At 37.8% G+C, this 15,744-nt stretch overlaps 1 protein-coding gene across 1 annotated transcript in view; it reads right to left on the bottom strand.

Moving 5' to 3' along the window:
* The window catches only part of ZGRF1 (zinc finger GRF-type containing 1), a gene marked incomplete at its 3' end in the record, with an annotated part of 72,748 nt that overhangs the window by 36,083 nt on the left and 20,921 nt on the right, over positions 1 to 15,744 (bottom strand). The window contains exons 7-9 of the mRNA XM_079712626.1: positions 10,772 to 10,845; positions 8,694 to 8,741; positions 6,824 to 6,907 (exon numbers count right to left, since the gene is read on the bottom strand). Coding sequence (XP_079568752.1) covers positions 6,824 to 6,907; positions 8,694 to 8,741; positions 10,772 to 10,845 — 206 coding nt within the window. The remainder of the gene's footprint in view (positions 1 to 6,823; positions 6,908 to 8,693; positions 8,742 to 10,771; positions 10,846 to 15,744) is intronic.

Raw genomic sequence — 15,744 nt, 5'->3', positions numbered from 1 at the left:
TCTTAAAATTTGTATGGATACACAAAAGACTCCAAAGAGCCAAAGCAGTCTTGAGGGAAAAAAACGGAGCTGGAGGAATCAGACTCCCTGACTTCAGACTATACTACAAAGCTACAGTAATCAAGACAATAGGGTACTGGCACAAAAACAAAAAGATAGATCAATGGAACAAGATAGAAAGCCCAGAGATAAACCCACGCACCTATGGTTAACTAATCTATGACAAAGGAGGCAAGGATATACAATGGAGAAAAGACAGTCTCTTCAGTAAGTGGTACTGGGAAAACTGGACAGCAACATGTAAAAGAATGAAATTAGAACACTCCCTAATACCATACACAAAAATAAACTCAAAATGGATTCGAGACCTAAATGTAAGACCGGGCACTATAAAATTCTTAGAGGAAAACATAGAAAGAACACTCTTTAACATAAATCACAGCAAGATCTTTTTTGATCCACCTCCTAGAGTAATGGAAATAAAAACAAAAATAAACAAATGGGACCTAATGAAACTTCAAAGCTTTTGCACAGCAAAGGAAACCATAAACAAGATGAAAAGACAACCCTCAGAATGGGAGAAAACATTTGCAAACGAATCAACAAAGGATTAATCTCCAAAATACATAAACAGCTCAGGCAGCTCAATATTAAAAAAACAAACAACCCAATCTAAAAATGGGCAGAAGACCTAAATAGACATTTCTCCAAAGAAGACATACAGATTGCCACGAAGCACATGAGAAGCTATTCAAGATCACTAATTATTAGAGAAATGCAAATCAAAACTACAATGAGGTTATCACCTCACACCAGTTAGAATGGGCATCATCAGAAAATCTACAAACAACAAATGCTGGAGAGGGTGTGGAGAAGAGGGAACCCTCTTGCACTGTTGGTGGGAATGTAAATTGATACAGCCAATATGGAGAAGAGTATGGAAGTTCCTTAAAAAACTAAAAATAGAATTACCATATGATCCAGCAATCCCACTATAGGGCATATACCCAGAGAAAACTATAATTCAAAAAGACACACGCACCCCAATGTTCATTGCAGCACTATTTACAATAGCCAGGACATGAAAGCAACCTAAATGTCCATCGACAGACGAATAGATAAAGAAGATGTGGTACATATATACAATGGAATATTACTGAGCCATAAAAAGGAACGAAATTGGGTCATTTGTTGAGACGTGGATGGATCTAGAGACTGTCATACAGAGTGAAGTAAGTCAGAAAGAGAAAAACAAATATCGTATATTAACGCATATATGTGGAACCTAGAAAAATGGTACAGATGAACCAGTTTTCAGGGCAGAAGTTGAGACACAGATGTAGAGAACAAACGTATGGACACCAAGAGGGGAAAGCCGTGGGGGGGGGTGGGGGGGTGATGAATTGGGCGATTGGGATTGACATGTACACACTGATGTGTATAAAATTGATGACTAATAAGAAAGAATCTTGTGTATAAAAAAAATAAATAAAATTAAAAAAAGGTTAATAAAAAGTATTGTGTTCACAGAAAGACAAGAAAACAAAGCAGTGTGATATACAATAAAACACTATGCTCAAATAAATCTAAAAGAATCTTCCACTAAATATAACATTAAAAATCCAAGTGAAGGTGAAAAAGTTCTGGAGATCTATTTCATAACACTGTAAATATACTTCCCATTACCAAAGTGTACACATAAAAATGGTTAAGACTGTAAATCTTATGATATAAGTACATATATGTTTTTTACCACGTTAATAAAAAAGGCAGTGAAAAACATTGTGTAGTGCTAATTGACTGCTCTTTCTTAGTGTTATATATTATAATGTTGCTTCTTACAATCAATGATAGTATCTTAGGATTTGATGAAATACAAGACTGTTTTAAAGTTCAGAGACTGCTGTGTGAAAGCAATCTGTCACACTTATTTCAAAAACCTCTTATCTGGGCTTCCCTGGTGGCGCAGTGGTTGAGAGTACGCCTGCCGATGCAGGGGACACAGGTTCATGCCCCGGTCTGGGAAGATCCCACATGCCGCGGAGCGGCTGGGCCCGTGAGCCATGGCCACTGAGCCTGTGCGTCTGGAGCCTGTGCTCCGCAACGGGAGAGGCCACAATAGTGAGAGGCCCGCGTACCACAAAAAAAAAAAAAAAAAAAAAAATCAATTATAGGTGAATTACAGATCAAAACATGAAAGGCAAAATAATAAAGCTTCTACAAGATAACATGAGAGTATCTTTATGACCTTAGGGTAGAGAAAGACTTCTAAAATAAGACAAAAAAGCAATAATCAGAAAGGAAACAACAGATAAATTGTATTGTATTGAAAATTATAAACTTCCATTCATCAAAGGCATCATTAAGAATGAAAGATAAGTCAGAGTCAGGGAAGATAAGCATGCCAATTAAAAACTGAGGAAGAGGGCTTCCCTGGTGGTGCAGTGGTTGAGAGTCCACCTGCCAATACAGGGGACGTGGGTTCATGCCCCGGTCTGGGAAGATCCCACATGCCACAGAGCGGCTGGGCCCGTGAGCCATGGCTGCTGAGCCTGCGTGTCCAGAGCCTGTGTTCCACAACGGGAGAGGCCACAACAGTGAGAGGCCCACGTACCTACCACAAAAAAAAAAAAAAAAAAAAAAAACTGAGGAAGAAAGCTTAACAAACACTTCATGAGAGAGGATACAGAGAAGGCTAATAACACACAAAAAGGTCCTAACCTCATTATCAGGCAGGAAAATGCAAATTAAAGCCACAATGAAATAGCACTACATACCCACCAGAATAGCTAAAATTCAAAACAAAAAACTGTCAGCACCAAGTGTTAATGAAGATGTAGAGTGATGGGGACTCTCATACATTCCTGATAGAAAATATAAACTCTAATAACCATTTTGGAAAGCAGTTTGGCATTATCTACTAAAAGTAAAGACATGCATATCTAGTGACTGAATAATCACACTTCTAGGTAGTATAAATAACAGAAGCATGTCATGTGTATACACATTCATGACAGTACATGATTATTCACAGCAGTATTATCTGTAATAACCTCCAAATGCAAACGACCCAAACAACTGAAGAATGTATTGGGGTGTATTTACTCAATGGAATCCTACACCAGCAATGAAAATGAATAAACTACAGCCACAAGCAACAACATGGATGAATTTCAAAACTGCAATGTTGAACAAAAGAAGGCAGACACAAAAAAACCACTGTGTATTATTCTATTTAAAGTTTTAAAAGCAAAGCTAATATATGGTATTATAAGTCAAAATGGTGGTTATTTTTGGGGAGAATGGAAGGGGTAGTGATTGAAAGGGGGCAGAAGGGGTACTTCTGAGATGCTGGTAATGCTCTGTTTCTTAAGGGTGGAGGTTACATGGGTGTGTTCACTTTGTGGTAATTATTGGGCTGAGCACTTACAGTCTGTGCACTTATTTTGTATGTGCATTATGCTTTAATAAAAAAGGGAAAAGTTTTTAAAAGTCTCTTTAACAGATACTGTTTCAAATACATGAATACATCCTTTCTCCATAACCTTTTCTATTTGGGTAGCAATGAGAGGTACTTGGTGTCATACTTAGCGGGGAGAGGGGTGGATATTAGAAGGAAAAAAAAATCTTCTAGCTGTTAAATATATTTTCTATATGTAATCTGCCTTTCTGCTCTTGTCATAAATTTCTACTATTCTCTGAAGTGAAAAGTAATCCTTTAAATTCCTGATCCTAAAAAGGCAGTAAATCTTTCAAATATTTTTGTCTCATTTAGTTTAAGATATGATATTTCTTGTCAATTTACTAAACTTTTTTTTAACTTACAACTGTACAAAGATTTAAATATACTCTCTTTACAAAATTTAGTATTGACATAAAGAAAATGATTTGGCAAGGTGCAGCTATAAAAATATTTTTAAGGGCTTCCCTGGTGGTGCAGTGGTTAAGAATCCACCTGCCAGTGCAGGGAACACAAGTTCGAGCCCTGGTCCAGGAAGATCCCACATGCCACGGAGCAACTAAGCCCATGTGCCACAACTACTGAGCCTGCACTCTAGAGCCCATGAGTCACAGCTACTGAAGCCCGCGTGCCTAGAGCTCATGCTCCACAACAAGGGAAGCCACCACAATGAGAAGCCCGCGCACTGCAATGAACAGTAGCCCCCACTTGCTGCAACTAGAGAAAGCCCATGCGTAGCAACTGAAGACCCAATGCAGCCAAAAATAAATAAATAAAATAAATTAATTAAAAAAATATATATATATGTATTTTTTTTTTTACCTGAAAGAAGTCAATCTGCATACAAGTGCTAGGCAACTCTGGTGTCAAAAAACAACTGTTTGTCGTGCAGTTTTCATACACAATGCTATCTGGAAACTGACTGCATTCAAGCTGTGAGCTGTGTCCTCTCACCATCACAGCACTAGCAGCTGATCCTTTCACTTGATGCCCTTGAAATTCAACAGGCTATAGTAAATTATTAAAAATGAGTATTACATAAGTATACATATTTATAATACACATATACAAGAAAATAATGCATAATTCGGCTTTCTATTGAATATTAGTTAATGTAAATAATTACCAAGAGACTAATACTGAAAACCAGGAAATATTCCTATTATCCTAAAATATGTTAAGGGGAGACTAATTTAAAGTGCAGTGATTGGGGCTTCTCTGGTGGCACAGTGGTTAAGAATCCGCCTGACAATGCAGAGGACACGGGTTTCAGTCCTGGTCTGGGAAAATCCCACATGCCGCGGAGCAACTAAGCCCATGTGCCACAACTACTGAGCCTGCGTGCTAAAGCCCACAAGCCACAACTATTGAGCCCGCGTGCCACAACTACAGAAGCCCACGCGCCTAGAGCCCATGCTCTGCAATAAGAGAAGCTACTACAATGAGAAGCCAGAGCACCACAGCGAAGAGCAGCCCCTGCTCATGGCAACTAGAAGAAAGCCCGTGCACAGCAACACAGCCAAAGATAAATAAATAGAAATAAATAAAACATTAAAAAATAAAGTGCAGTGACTTAACTGCATTCAAGGTCAACATTAATAAGTATGATTTTTTTTTGTTTTTTTACAAACACAAGGAGTGTAATGATAATGGGTTGATTAAGCCAGAAAGACACAGGTGCTCCTTCCTCTATGCTTCCACTATACATTACACAACTTTTTTGGTTTTTTATTTTTGTTTTGGCCATGCTGCATGGCTTGTGGGGTCTTAGTTCCCTGACCAGGGATCAAACCCGGGCCCTTCGCAGTGAAAGCGTGGAGTCCTAACCACTGGACTGCCAGGGAATTCCCCACAACTTTCCATTATAGACATCACATTACACTACAATGAAGTTTCTTCTTATCCGTATACTAACTGTACGGCAAGCTCCTTGAGGGCAAAGACTCTTCTGCTTCATCAGGATATCACCTGCATTTAATACCATGCTTGGAATACAGGAGACAATCAATAAACACATGATAATAGGAAGGAAAGAGAGAAGGAACAGAGGAAGCATTTTCCTTTAAGGGTTTTGTAAACTATCAGGATATTAGCAAGAGGGATACTGGGTTCCCAGGTTCCCAGATGATCTGATCCTATAGCTCTGAGAACAAAGGCCTAAGAGTACCAAGACAGACATGTACCTCAGAGGGGTGCTTTCACCCCCTCAGAAACTTGGTCTGCTTTCAGACTTCAGATGGCTTTCTCTGCTGCCCCCTTGAGGGTTCTAGGATTTTTACTCTGCATAGGGTGACAAAGCCTACCCAGAATGTGGAAAAATAAGAGTGCATAGAGTCAAAGGAATGTACATAATGAATTTATTTCTAACTGATAAATTAACAGAATGACAAAAATCCATAATCTGAATATTCTCTTATTTAAAAATGAGGATTCTAAATCACACATTTGAAAGGAACTAAATTGCCTCTGAAACAGGAGTTTTGTTGAAAACATTATTCTGAATTTTAAAACATAACATATATCAATAAAAAAAAGTCTAAACCTTTAAAGACTGTGTATTTCTGCTTTGTTTGATGTGGAATACAAATTCTCTACAAGCAAACAGATGCCTTGCTTTCTTTGATGTTATGTAGATCTTTTCCAGAGATCTGTTCAGTTTTAAGAATAGAATCACTATTTACAAAACCCAACCATTTATATGCTGTTGTCTCTATCAATTTTTGCTGTGGAGTGGGTAGCATTACTTAGAGCTTGGGTTATGTACACTTCTATCCCTTCAGCCTGAAGTAAAAGTGGTGGAGTAAACTATAATGAATTAAAAGTTATAAACATCTTCACTTTGTTCTACACAGAACATTCATTAACTGTACTTTACATATCTTTGTGCCCAATCCCTAGGATATCCTATGCATACATAATGCATTATTAGTTCATTAGTAACAGAGAGAGGGCTCAAGACCAAAAAAAAGGGGTAGGAGTCATTAGTGTCTCTTGTTCTTAAAACCAGCTTAATTCATTTTGCTCACTAACCTTCTGCTTATGAAAACTCTGATAGTTGTGTAAAAAAACAGCAGGAAGGGCTTCCCTGGTGGCGCAGTGGTTGAGAGTCCACCTGCCAATGCAGGGGACAAGGGTTCGTGGCCCGGACCGGGAGGATCCCACATGCCGCGGAGCAGCTGGGCCCGTGAGCCATGGCCGCTGAGCCTGTGTGTCCGGAGCTGTGCTCCGCAACGGGAGAGGCCACAACAGTGAGAGGTCCGTGTACAGCAAAAAACAAACAAACAAAACAAACAAACAAACAAAAAAAAAAAAAACAGCAGGAAAACAATGTGGCTTAGAAAATCAATTCTTCACAAATTTTACCTTGGGGTCACAGGTTTTTCTCTCCATTTGTTTAGGAATAACAGCTAGAAAAGCAGTCTCTTCTTCACTGCCCAAGGAAAAGAACTAGGATAAAATATCAATAAGTATGTTAGCTAAAATAGTTTTGTAGGTGTTTATGAGTTTGATGGGAAAATATTCCTCAAACTTAAAGTTAAGTCTGCCCTTTGAAAATGATGATACTTGTCATCTCCATCTTGCTTCTCTATATACATACATACAATAAGCTACCTCCGGCAAAGGAGTGCTCTAGCAAAGTACTATACTAGTTAATTTAAAAACTCAGCATGTTAGAAAATTGGAATTCTAAACTTTTAATTGAATTCTTTTTTAACATTGCTGGGTATGTTATAAATCCCATACAAATATTTATGTTAATGCAGATTATTTAATTCAAAAATTAGTGTAAAATTAAAGAAGTGTAATAGTTTATTTAAAGAGTGAATCATCTTCTAGCAGCCATAAAACACAAGATACAGACAACAGCAACTAGTCATTTTTAGTTCATCAAGTAACTATATAAAATAGCTATAATTTCTAAAATGAACTACAGACTCAGAAAATGAACTCAACTGTAGAAGTAATTTCTTTATGTTTGTTTTTTTTTTTTTTTTTTGCGTTATGCGGGCCTCTCACTGCCATGGCCTCTCCCATTGTGGAGCACAGGCTCCAGACGCACAGGCCCAGCGGCCACGGCTCACGGGCCTAGCCGCTCCGCGGCATGTGGGATCTTCCTGGACTGGGGCACGAACCCGTGTCCCCTGCATCGGCAGGCAGACTCCCAACCACTGCACCACCAGGGAAGCCCCAATTTCTTTATGTTTAATAAATATGGAGAAAAAATTTGTCACTAAAAGAGGTTAAATCGTGTATTTATTCAAATAATAGTCACTTTCCTTTTATAACAATATACATAAGCACAACTGCCAATCAGGTAGCTCTTAAAAACATTCAACTCATATTTTAGAACTAGCATTTTTGAATATAGTGAGTTTAAAAAATTAGTTAGCATATAGTATCTTCTAGCTCCTTTGCTTTGTGTGACTAATGACACTTACAGAAATAAGGTGAAGGTGGCATTAAGTATTAAGAGCACCCTAACTTTAAGTTTTGAAAGTTCCTTCTATCACTAGGTGTGTAAGAAGAGTTTGATTCAGAGAGTTGTAGCAAGAAAGCTATTAGAAAAACACAAATGTACTTTGATATTAATGCTAAAAAGATTTAAATTATTTTTTTTTGCAAAAGATTCTAAGACCTTTTACATTATTGTGAGATTATAAAATATTCTGCTTTAAAAATATATGACATTTATTTAAATGGCAACTCATCCTGGAGGGAAAAACAGTAGTAGTGTTAATTTGCAATTTATACTTTGTGATAATTATCCTTGAAAAAGTTTAAACCGTATTTTTTTCAAGTGAAAAAAACCCAGTAAGAATGTGATCATTTGTAAGCAGCTGCTAACTGTTCATTATTTTATACACTTCATCTTGTAATATAAGGGTGAAAACTGATTGAGTCACCACAATGGATTTTGTTTTATTTTGTACTGTTCTAGGCAACAGAGCCTGCAGATGCAGTTGTAATTGTCAATGACAATTCTTGGATTAGGTAATGCTTGCAAGTTTGAAAAATTAGCTTTATGATAAAATATTTGTTATTTACCCAAATTCTACTGACTACACAGGACACTTATACAAGGCAGTAGGCTCATCTAAATGAGTATAAAAGGGTAATTAATTACAAATAAATTTGAAAACTGGCAATATAGAATACAAACATATAATTACATGCCGTACCTATATATACGAATACAATTTCTGGCTATGTTACATTTTAAAAGTTAACTCACCTGCAAAGACTGAAGTTCACTTGGTTCAACTTCATTTTCTTTTATCATCTTAGGGATAGAACATTAATATAAGGTAAGCCGAAAGGTAATAGTAAGTTAGAAAATAAAATATAGATTTTTTTAGACTTAAGAAATACAAGGACACTATTACTAATAATCAAAGAAATAAAAACTAAGTGTTGATTAAATACTATTTCACTTAGGAAGAAGTTTAAAAGATCTCAGTACTGCTAAATATGAAATGAAACAAATATTCATATTGTAAAACATTAAGATATTTTGATTTGACTTATATCAACAATCTAAGAAAGTTGTTCTTGGCCTCTCAAGTTATCAGTTCCACTTCTAAGAATCAAATCTAAGGAAATAACTAAACGTAAACAATAATTTATGTGCAAGGGCTTCCCTGGTGGCACAGTGGTTGAGAGTCCGCCTGCCGACGCAGGGGACGCGCGTTTGTGCCCCGGTCCGGGAAGATCCCACATGCCGCGGAGTGGCTGGGCCCGTGAGCCATGGCCACTGAACCTGCACATCCGGAGCCTCTGCTCCGCAACAGGAAAGGCCACAACAGTGAGGGGCCCACATACCGCAAAAAAAAAAAAAAAAGAAAAAAAAATTATGTGCAAAAACATCTACTAAAGTTTTATTTACAAAAGCAAAATGCTGGAAATAATCTAAATGTACAAAATAGGGAACTGTTTGTCCAAAGCATAGGATATCCACAAGATGGAATGATAAGTAACCTTTAAAAGGTATGTGTAAGAGTTCTTAATAATGTGAGAAAATACAATATGATATTAGGGAGAAAGGATATAAAACTCTTTGTACCCATCAATCTAACCATATTTTTAAAATTAGGCCAAAAATGTTGGAAATGTTAATAGTCATTATCTCCCGGTGGTATGGTAAGTTTTATTTTTTCTTTACCTTTTTCTGTATTTAAAAAAAAAGGAGGAAAAAATTGATATTATTAAAAAAACAGTAACATGGAAATTAGAATATGATACAAACTGGGGGTAAATGAAACAAGGAAAGAACTGTCTCTTCAAAAGTGCTAGGGCTTCCCTGGTGGCGCAGTGGTTGAGAGTCCGCCTGCCAATGCAGGGGACACGGGTTTGTGCCCCGGTCCGGGAAGATCCCACATGCCGCGGAGCAGCTGGGCCCGTGAGCCATGGCCACTGAGCCTGCGCGTCTGGAGCCTGTGCTTTGCAATGGGAGAGGCCACATCAGTGAGAGGCACACGTACCACAAAAAAAAAAAAGTGCTAAAAGCATCTTCACTGAGAAACACTAATCTAGATAACTTATTCTAGAATTTCATTTCATCCTAATTAGTACTATTATTTTTTATATTATTTCCATGGTTCCCAAACTGGTGTAACAAGGTACTTTGGGATGCCACAGTGAACTCAACAGAGGCTCCACAAGATATTTTAAATTTGAGGGAAACAGAGTGTCATTAGACATCTGTCAGAAACTGAACAAACTGCAAACTCAAGGTAGCTCGGTTTCAACATCAGATTTCATGTCATTTCTGTCAGTGACATCATATCTTTGTGAAGCTGGGTTTTAGGAAACTGCTATGTTAAAAATCAACTGCCATACAAAAATCAATGTGGACCCAGAAACTGAATCTATTCCAAGCTTTGAGAAGTTGGACAGTGCCCAACAAGTGCATGCATTCCATTAGTAACTGTGTTTATTTAAAAATAAAATGCTTATCATAACCATTTCACAATATATGCATATATCAAATCATTATGTTGTACATCTTAACAAATGTTAAGATGTTGTACATCTTAAACTAATACAATGTTACATTGTCAATTATATCTCAATAACACTGGAAAAAAAAAGACAAAATGCTGACCAAATTACTAAGTTTTTAATACTACTAACTAAATAAATGGTACTGCTAGGTTTCTTTTGGCCAAGCGACGCAGTAAAAAAAATCACACTAAGATACAGGAGAGGTCATGAACCAACATAGCTTCAGACCCCTGTATTTCTATAGTATCATTACAAATTATAGAACATTCTATATCAAAATAATAAATATACTGACAGAAAAAAATGTACCTGTTGTGGATCCTGGTTCAGATGAGGAGACTTTGGTATAGCTTGTGAAACTACTGCAGTCAATGGTTTCCTAGCTAGAATGGACAAAATCCAATGATCTTATTCATCATAAACATAGCAGTGCTCTAAAATTTTTAAAAAAGTATTTCTAAAACTGAGTGAAACAAGGAATATAACAATTATTTCCAAAATACAGTATGCCAGGCACTGGGGAAACAGCAGTGAACAAAACAAACAAGCTCCCTTGAAAAGAAAGGGACACAGAAGATACATAAATTCAGATTGTGATACAAAAGGGTTTCATAACACAGGGTGATATGAGAGAGAGTAACGTTAGCAGGATGATCTGAAGAGACCTCTCACAAGAAGTAACATTTATGCTGAAACCTGAAGACAAGAAAAAACCAGCTATGCAGGGGTAAAGGTGTTCAGGTGAAAGGCAGAACAAGTGTAAAGACTCTGAGACAGAAAAAGCTGGCAAGCCTGCAGAATGGAAAGGAGGATGGGGGGAACTCAGCCAGCTTGAGAACGAAGAAGAGCGTTCTGAGAAAGGTCTGAGAAAATATTTGGAGATTAGTCGAAAACTTCCCTAACATGGGAAAGGAAATAGTCAATCAAGTCCGGGAAGCAGAGAGTACCACCCACAGGATACACCCGAAGAGAAACACACCGAGACACATAGTAATGAAACTATCAAAAATTAAATACAGGGGCTTCCCTGGTGGCGCAGTGGTTGGGAGTCCGCCTGCCGATGCAGGGGACGCGGGTTCGTGCCCCGGTCTGGGAGGATCCCGCATGCCGCGGAGCGGCTTGGCCCGTGAGCCATGGCCATTGAGCCTGCGTGTCCGGAGCCTGTGCTCCGCAACGGGAGAGGCCACAACAGTGAGAGGCCCACATACCGCAAAAAAAAAAAAAAAAAAAAAAAAAAAAAAAAATTAAATACAAAGAAAAAATATTAAAAGCAGCAAGGAAAAAGCAACAAATAACATACAAGGGAATCCCCATAAGATTAACAGCTTATTTTTCAGCAGAAACTCTACAGGCCAGAAGGGAGTAGCAGGACATATTTAAAGTGATGAAAGGGAAAAACTTACAACCAAGATTACTCTACCCAGCAAGGATCTCATTCAGATTCGATGGTTAAATTAAAACCTTTACAGATAAGCAAAAGTTATTAGAATTCAGCACCACCAAACCAGCTTTACAACAAATGCTAAAGGAACTTCTCTAGGCAAGAAATACAAGAGAAGGAAAAGATCTACAAAAACAATTAAGAAAATGGTAATAGGAACATACATATCAATAATTACCTTAAATGTACATGGATTAAGTGCTCCAACCAAAAGACACAGATTGGCTGAATGGATACAAAAACAAGACCCGTATATATGCTGTCTACAAGAGACCCACTTCAGACCTAGGGACACATACAGACTGAAAGTGAGGGGATAGAAAAAGATATTCCATGCAAATGGGAAGCAAAAGAAAGCTGGAGTAGCAATACTCATATCAGAAAACATAGATTTTAAAATAAAGAATGTTACAAGAGACAAGGAAGGACACTACACAATGATCAGGGGATCAATCCAAGAAGAAGATATAACAATTGTAAATATATATGCACCCAACAGAGGAGCACCTCAATACATAAGGCAAATGCTAACAGCCATAAAAGGGGAAATCAACTGTGACACAGTAATAGTAGGGGACTTTCACACCTCACTTTCACGAATGGACAGATCATCCAAAATGAAAACAAATAAGGAAACACAAGCTTTAAATGACACATTAAACAAGATGGACTTAACTGATATTTATAGGACATTCCATCCAAAAAACAACAGAATACACTTTCTTCTCAAGTGCTCATGGAACATTCCCAGGACAGACCATATTCTGGGTCACAAATCAAGCCTTACTAAATTTAAGAAAATTGAAATCATATTAAGTATCTTTCCCAACCACAACGCTATGAGACTAGATATCAATTACAGGAAAAAAAACTGTAAAAAATACAAACACATGGAGGCTAAACAATACACTACTAAATAACCAAGAGATCACTGAAGAAATCAAAGAGGAAATCAGAAAATACCTAGAAACAAATGACAATGAAAACACAACAACCCAAAACCTATGGTATGCAGCAAAAGCAGTTCTAAGAGGGAAGTTTATAGCAATACAATCCTACCTCAAAAAACAAGAAAATACTCAAATAAACAACCTAAACTTATACCTAACTCAATTAGAGAAAGAACAAAAAAACCCCAAAGTTAGCAGAAGGAAAGAAATCATAAAGGTCAGATCAGAAACAGATGAAAAAGAAATGAAGGAAACAACATCAAAGATCAATAAAACTGGGGCTTCCCTGGTGGCGCAGTGGTTGAGAGTCCACCTGCCGATGCAGGGGACACGGGTTCGTGCCCCGGTCCGGGAGGATCCCACATGCCGTGGAGTGGCTGGGCCCGTGAGCCATGGCCACTGAGCCTGTGTATCAGTAGCCTGTGCTCCGCAACAGGAGAGGCCACAACAGTGAAAGGCCCGCATACCGCAAAAAAAAAAAAAGATCAATAAAACTAAAAGCTTGTTCTTTGAGAAGATAAACAAAATTGATAAACCATTAGCCAGACTCATCACGAAAAAATGTGAGAAGATTCACATCAACAGAATTAGAAATGAAAAAGGAGAAGTAACAACTGACACTGCAGAAATACAAATGATCGTGAGAGATTACTACAAGCAACTACATGCCAATAAAATGGACAACCTGGAAGAAATGGACAAATTCTTAGAAAAGCACAACCTTCTGAGACTGAACCAGGAAGAAATTGAAAATATAAACAGACCAATCACAAGCACTGAAATTGAAACTGTGATTAAAAATCTTCCAACAGGGCTTCCCTGGTGGCGCAGTGGTTGAGAGTCCTCCTGCCGATGCAGGGGACACGGGTTCGTGCCCCGGTCTGGGAAGATCCCACATGCCGCGGAGCGGCTGGGCCCGTGAGCCGTGGCCGCTGAGCCTGCGCGTCCGGAGCCTGTGCTCCGTAACGGGAGAGGCCACAACAGTGAGAGGTCCGCGTACTGCAAAAAAAAAAAAAAAAAAAAAAAAAAATCTTCCGACAAACCAAAGTCCAGGACCAGATGGCTTCACAGGCAAATTCTATCAAACATTTAGAGAAGAGCTAACACCCACCCTTCTTAAACTCTTCCAAAATATAGCAGAGGGAGGAACACTCTCTAACTCATTCTACTAGGCCACCATCACCCTGATACCAAAACCAGACAAAAATGTCACAAAAGAAGAAAACTACAGGCCAATATCTCTGATGAACACAGATGCAAAAATCCTCAACAAAATATTAGCAAACAGAATCCAACAGCACATTAAAAGGATCGTACACCATTATCAAGTGGGGTTTATCCCAGAAATGCAAGGATTCTTCAATATATGCAAATCAATCAATGTGATACACCATATTAACAAAATGAAGGATAAAAACCATATGATCGTCTCAATAGAAGCAGAAAAAGCTTTTGACAAAATTCAACACCCATTTATGATAAAAACTCTCCAGAAAGTGGGCATAGAGGGAACCTACCTCAACATAATAAAGGCCATATATGACAAACCCACAGCCAACATCATTCTCAATGGTGAATAACTGAAACCATTTCCTCTAAGATCAGGAACAAGACATGGTTGCCCACTCTCACCATTATTATTCAACATAGTTTGGGAAGTTTTAGCCACAGCAATCAGAGAAGAAAAATAAAAGGAATCCAGTTCGGAAAAGAAGAAGTAAAACTGTCACTGTTGCAGATGACATGCTATATATAGAGAATCCTAAAGGTACTACCAGAAAAGTACTAGAGCTAATCAATGAATTTGGTAAAGTAGCAGGATAGAAAATTAGTGCACAGAAATCTTTTGCATTCCTATACACTAATGATGAAAAATCTGAAAGAGAAATTAAGGAAACACTCCCATTTACCACTGCAACAAAAAGAATAAAATACCTAGGAATAAACCTACCCAAGGAGACAAAAGACCTGTATGCAGAAAACTATAAGACACTGATGTAAGAAATTAAAGATGATACAAACAGATGGAGAGATATACCATGTTCTTGGATTGGAAGAATCAACATTGTGAAAATGACTATACTACCCAAAGTAATCTACAGATTCAATGCAATCCCTATCAAACTACCAATGGCATCTTTTACAGAACTAGAACAAAAAATTTCACAATTTGTATGGAAACACAAAAGACCCCGAATAGCCAAAGCAATCTTAAGAAAAGCGGAGCTGGAGGAATCAGGGTCCCAGACTTCAGCCTATACTACAAAGCTACAGTAATCAAGGCAGTATGGTACTGACACAAAACAGAAATATAGATCAATGGAACAGGATAGAAAGCCCAGAGATAAACCCACACACATATGGTCACCTAATCTTTGATAAAGGAGGCAAGAGTATACAATGGAGGAAAGACTGCCTCTTCAATAAGTGGTGCTGGGAAAACTGGACAGCTACATGTAAAAGAATGAAATTAGAACACTTCCTAACACCATACACAAAAATAAACTCAAAATGGATTAAAGACCTTAATGTAAGGCCAGACTCTATAAAACTCTTAGAGGAAAATGTAGGCAGGACACTCTATGACATAAAACATAACAGGATCCTTTTTGACCCACCTCCTACAGAAATGGAAATAAAAACAAAAATAAACAAATGGGACCTAATGAAACTTCAAAGCTTTTGCTCAGCAAAGGACAACATAAAGAAGACAAAGACAACCCTCAGAATGGGAGAAAATATTTGCAAATGAAGCAACTGACAAAGGATTAATCTCCAAAATTTACAAGCAGCTCATGCAGCTCAATATCAGAAACACAAACAATGCAATCCAAAAATGGGCAGAAGACCTAAATAGACATTTCTCCAAAGAAGACATATATTGCCAACAA

The sequence above is a fragment of the Hyperoodon ampullatus genome (genome assembly GCF_949752795.1).
Source record: "Hyperoodon ampullatus genome assembly, chromosome: 1".
In the NCBI taxonomy this organism is placed as follows: Eukaryota; Metazoa; Chordata; class Mammalia; order Artiodactyla; family Ziphiidae; genus Hyperoodon; species Hyperoodon ampullatus.
Note: the sequence above shows the minus strand (reverse complement) of the source record. Positions and strands in the feature narration are given on the sequence as shown.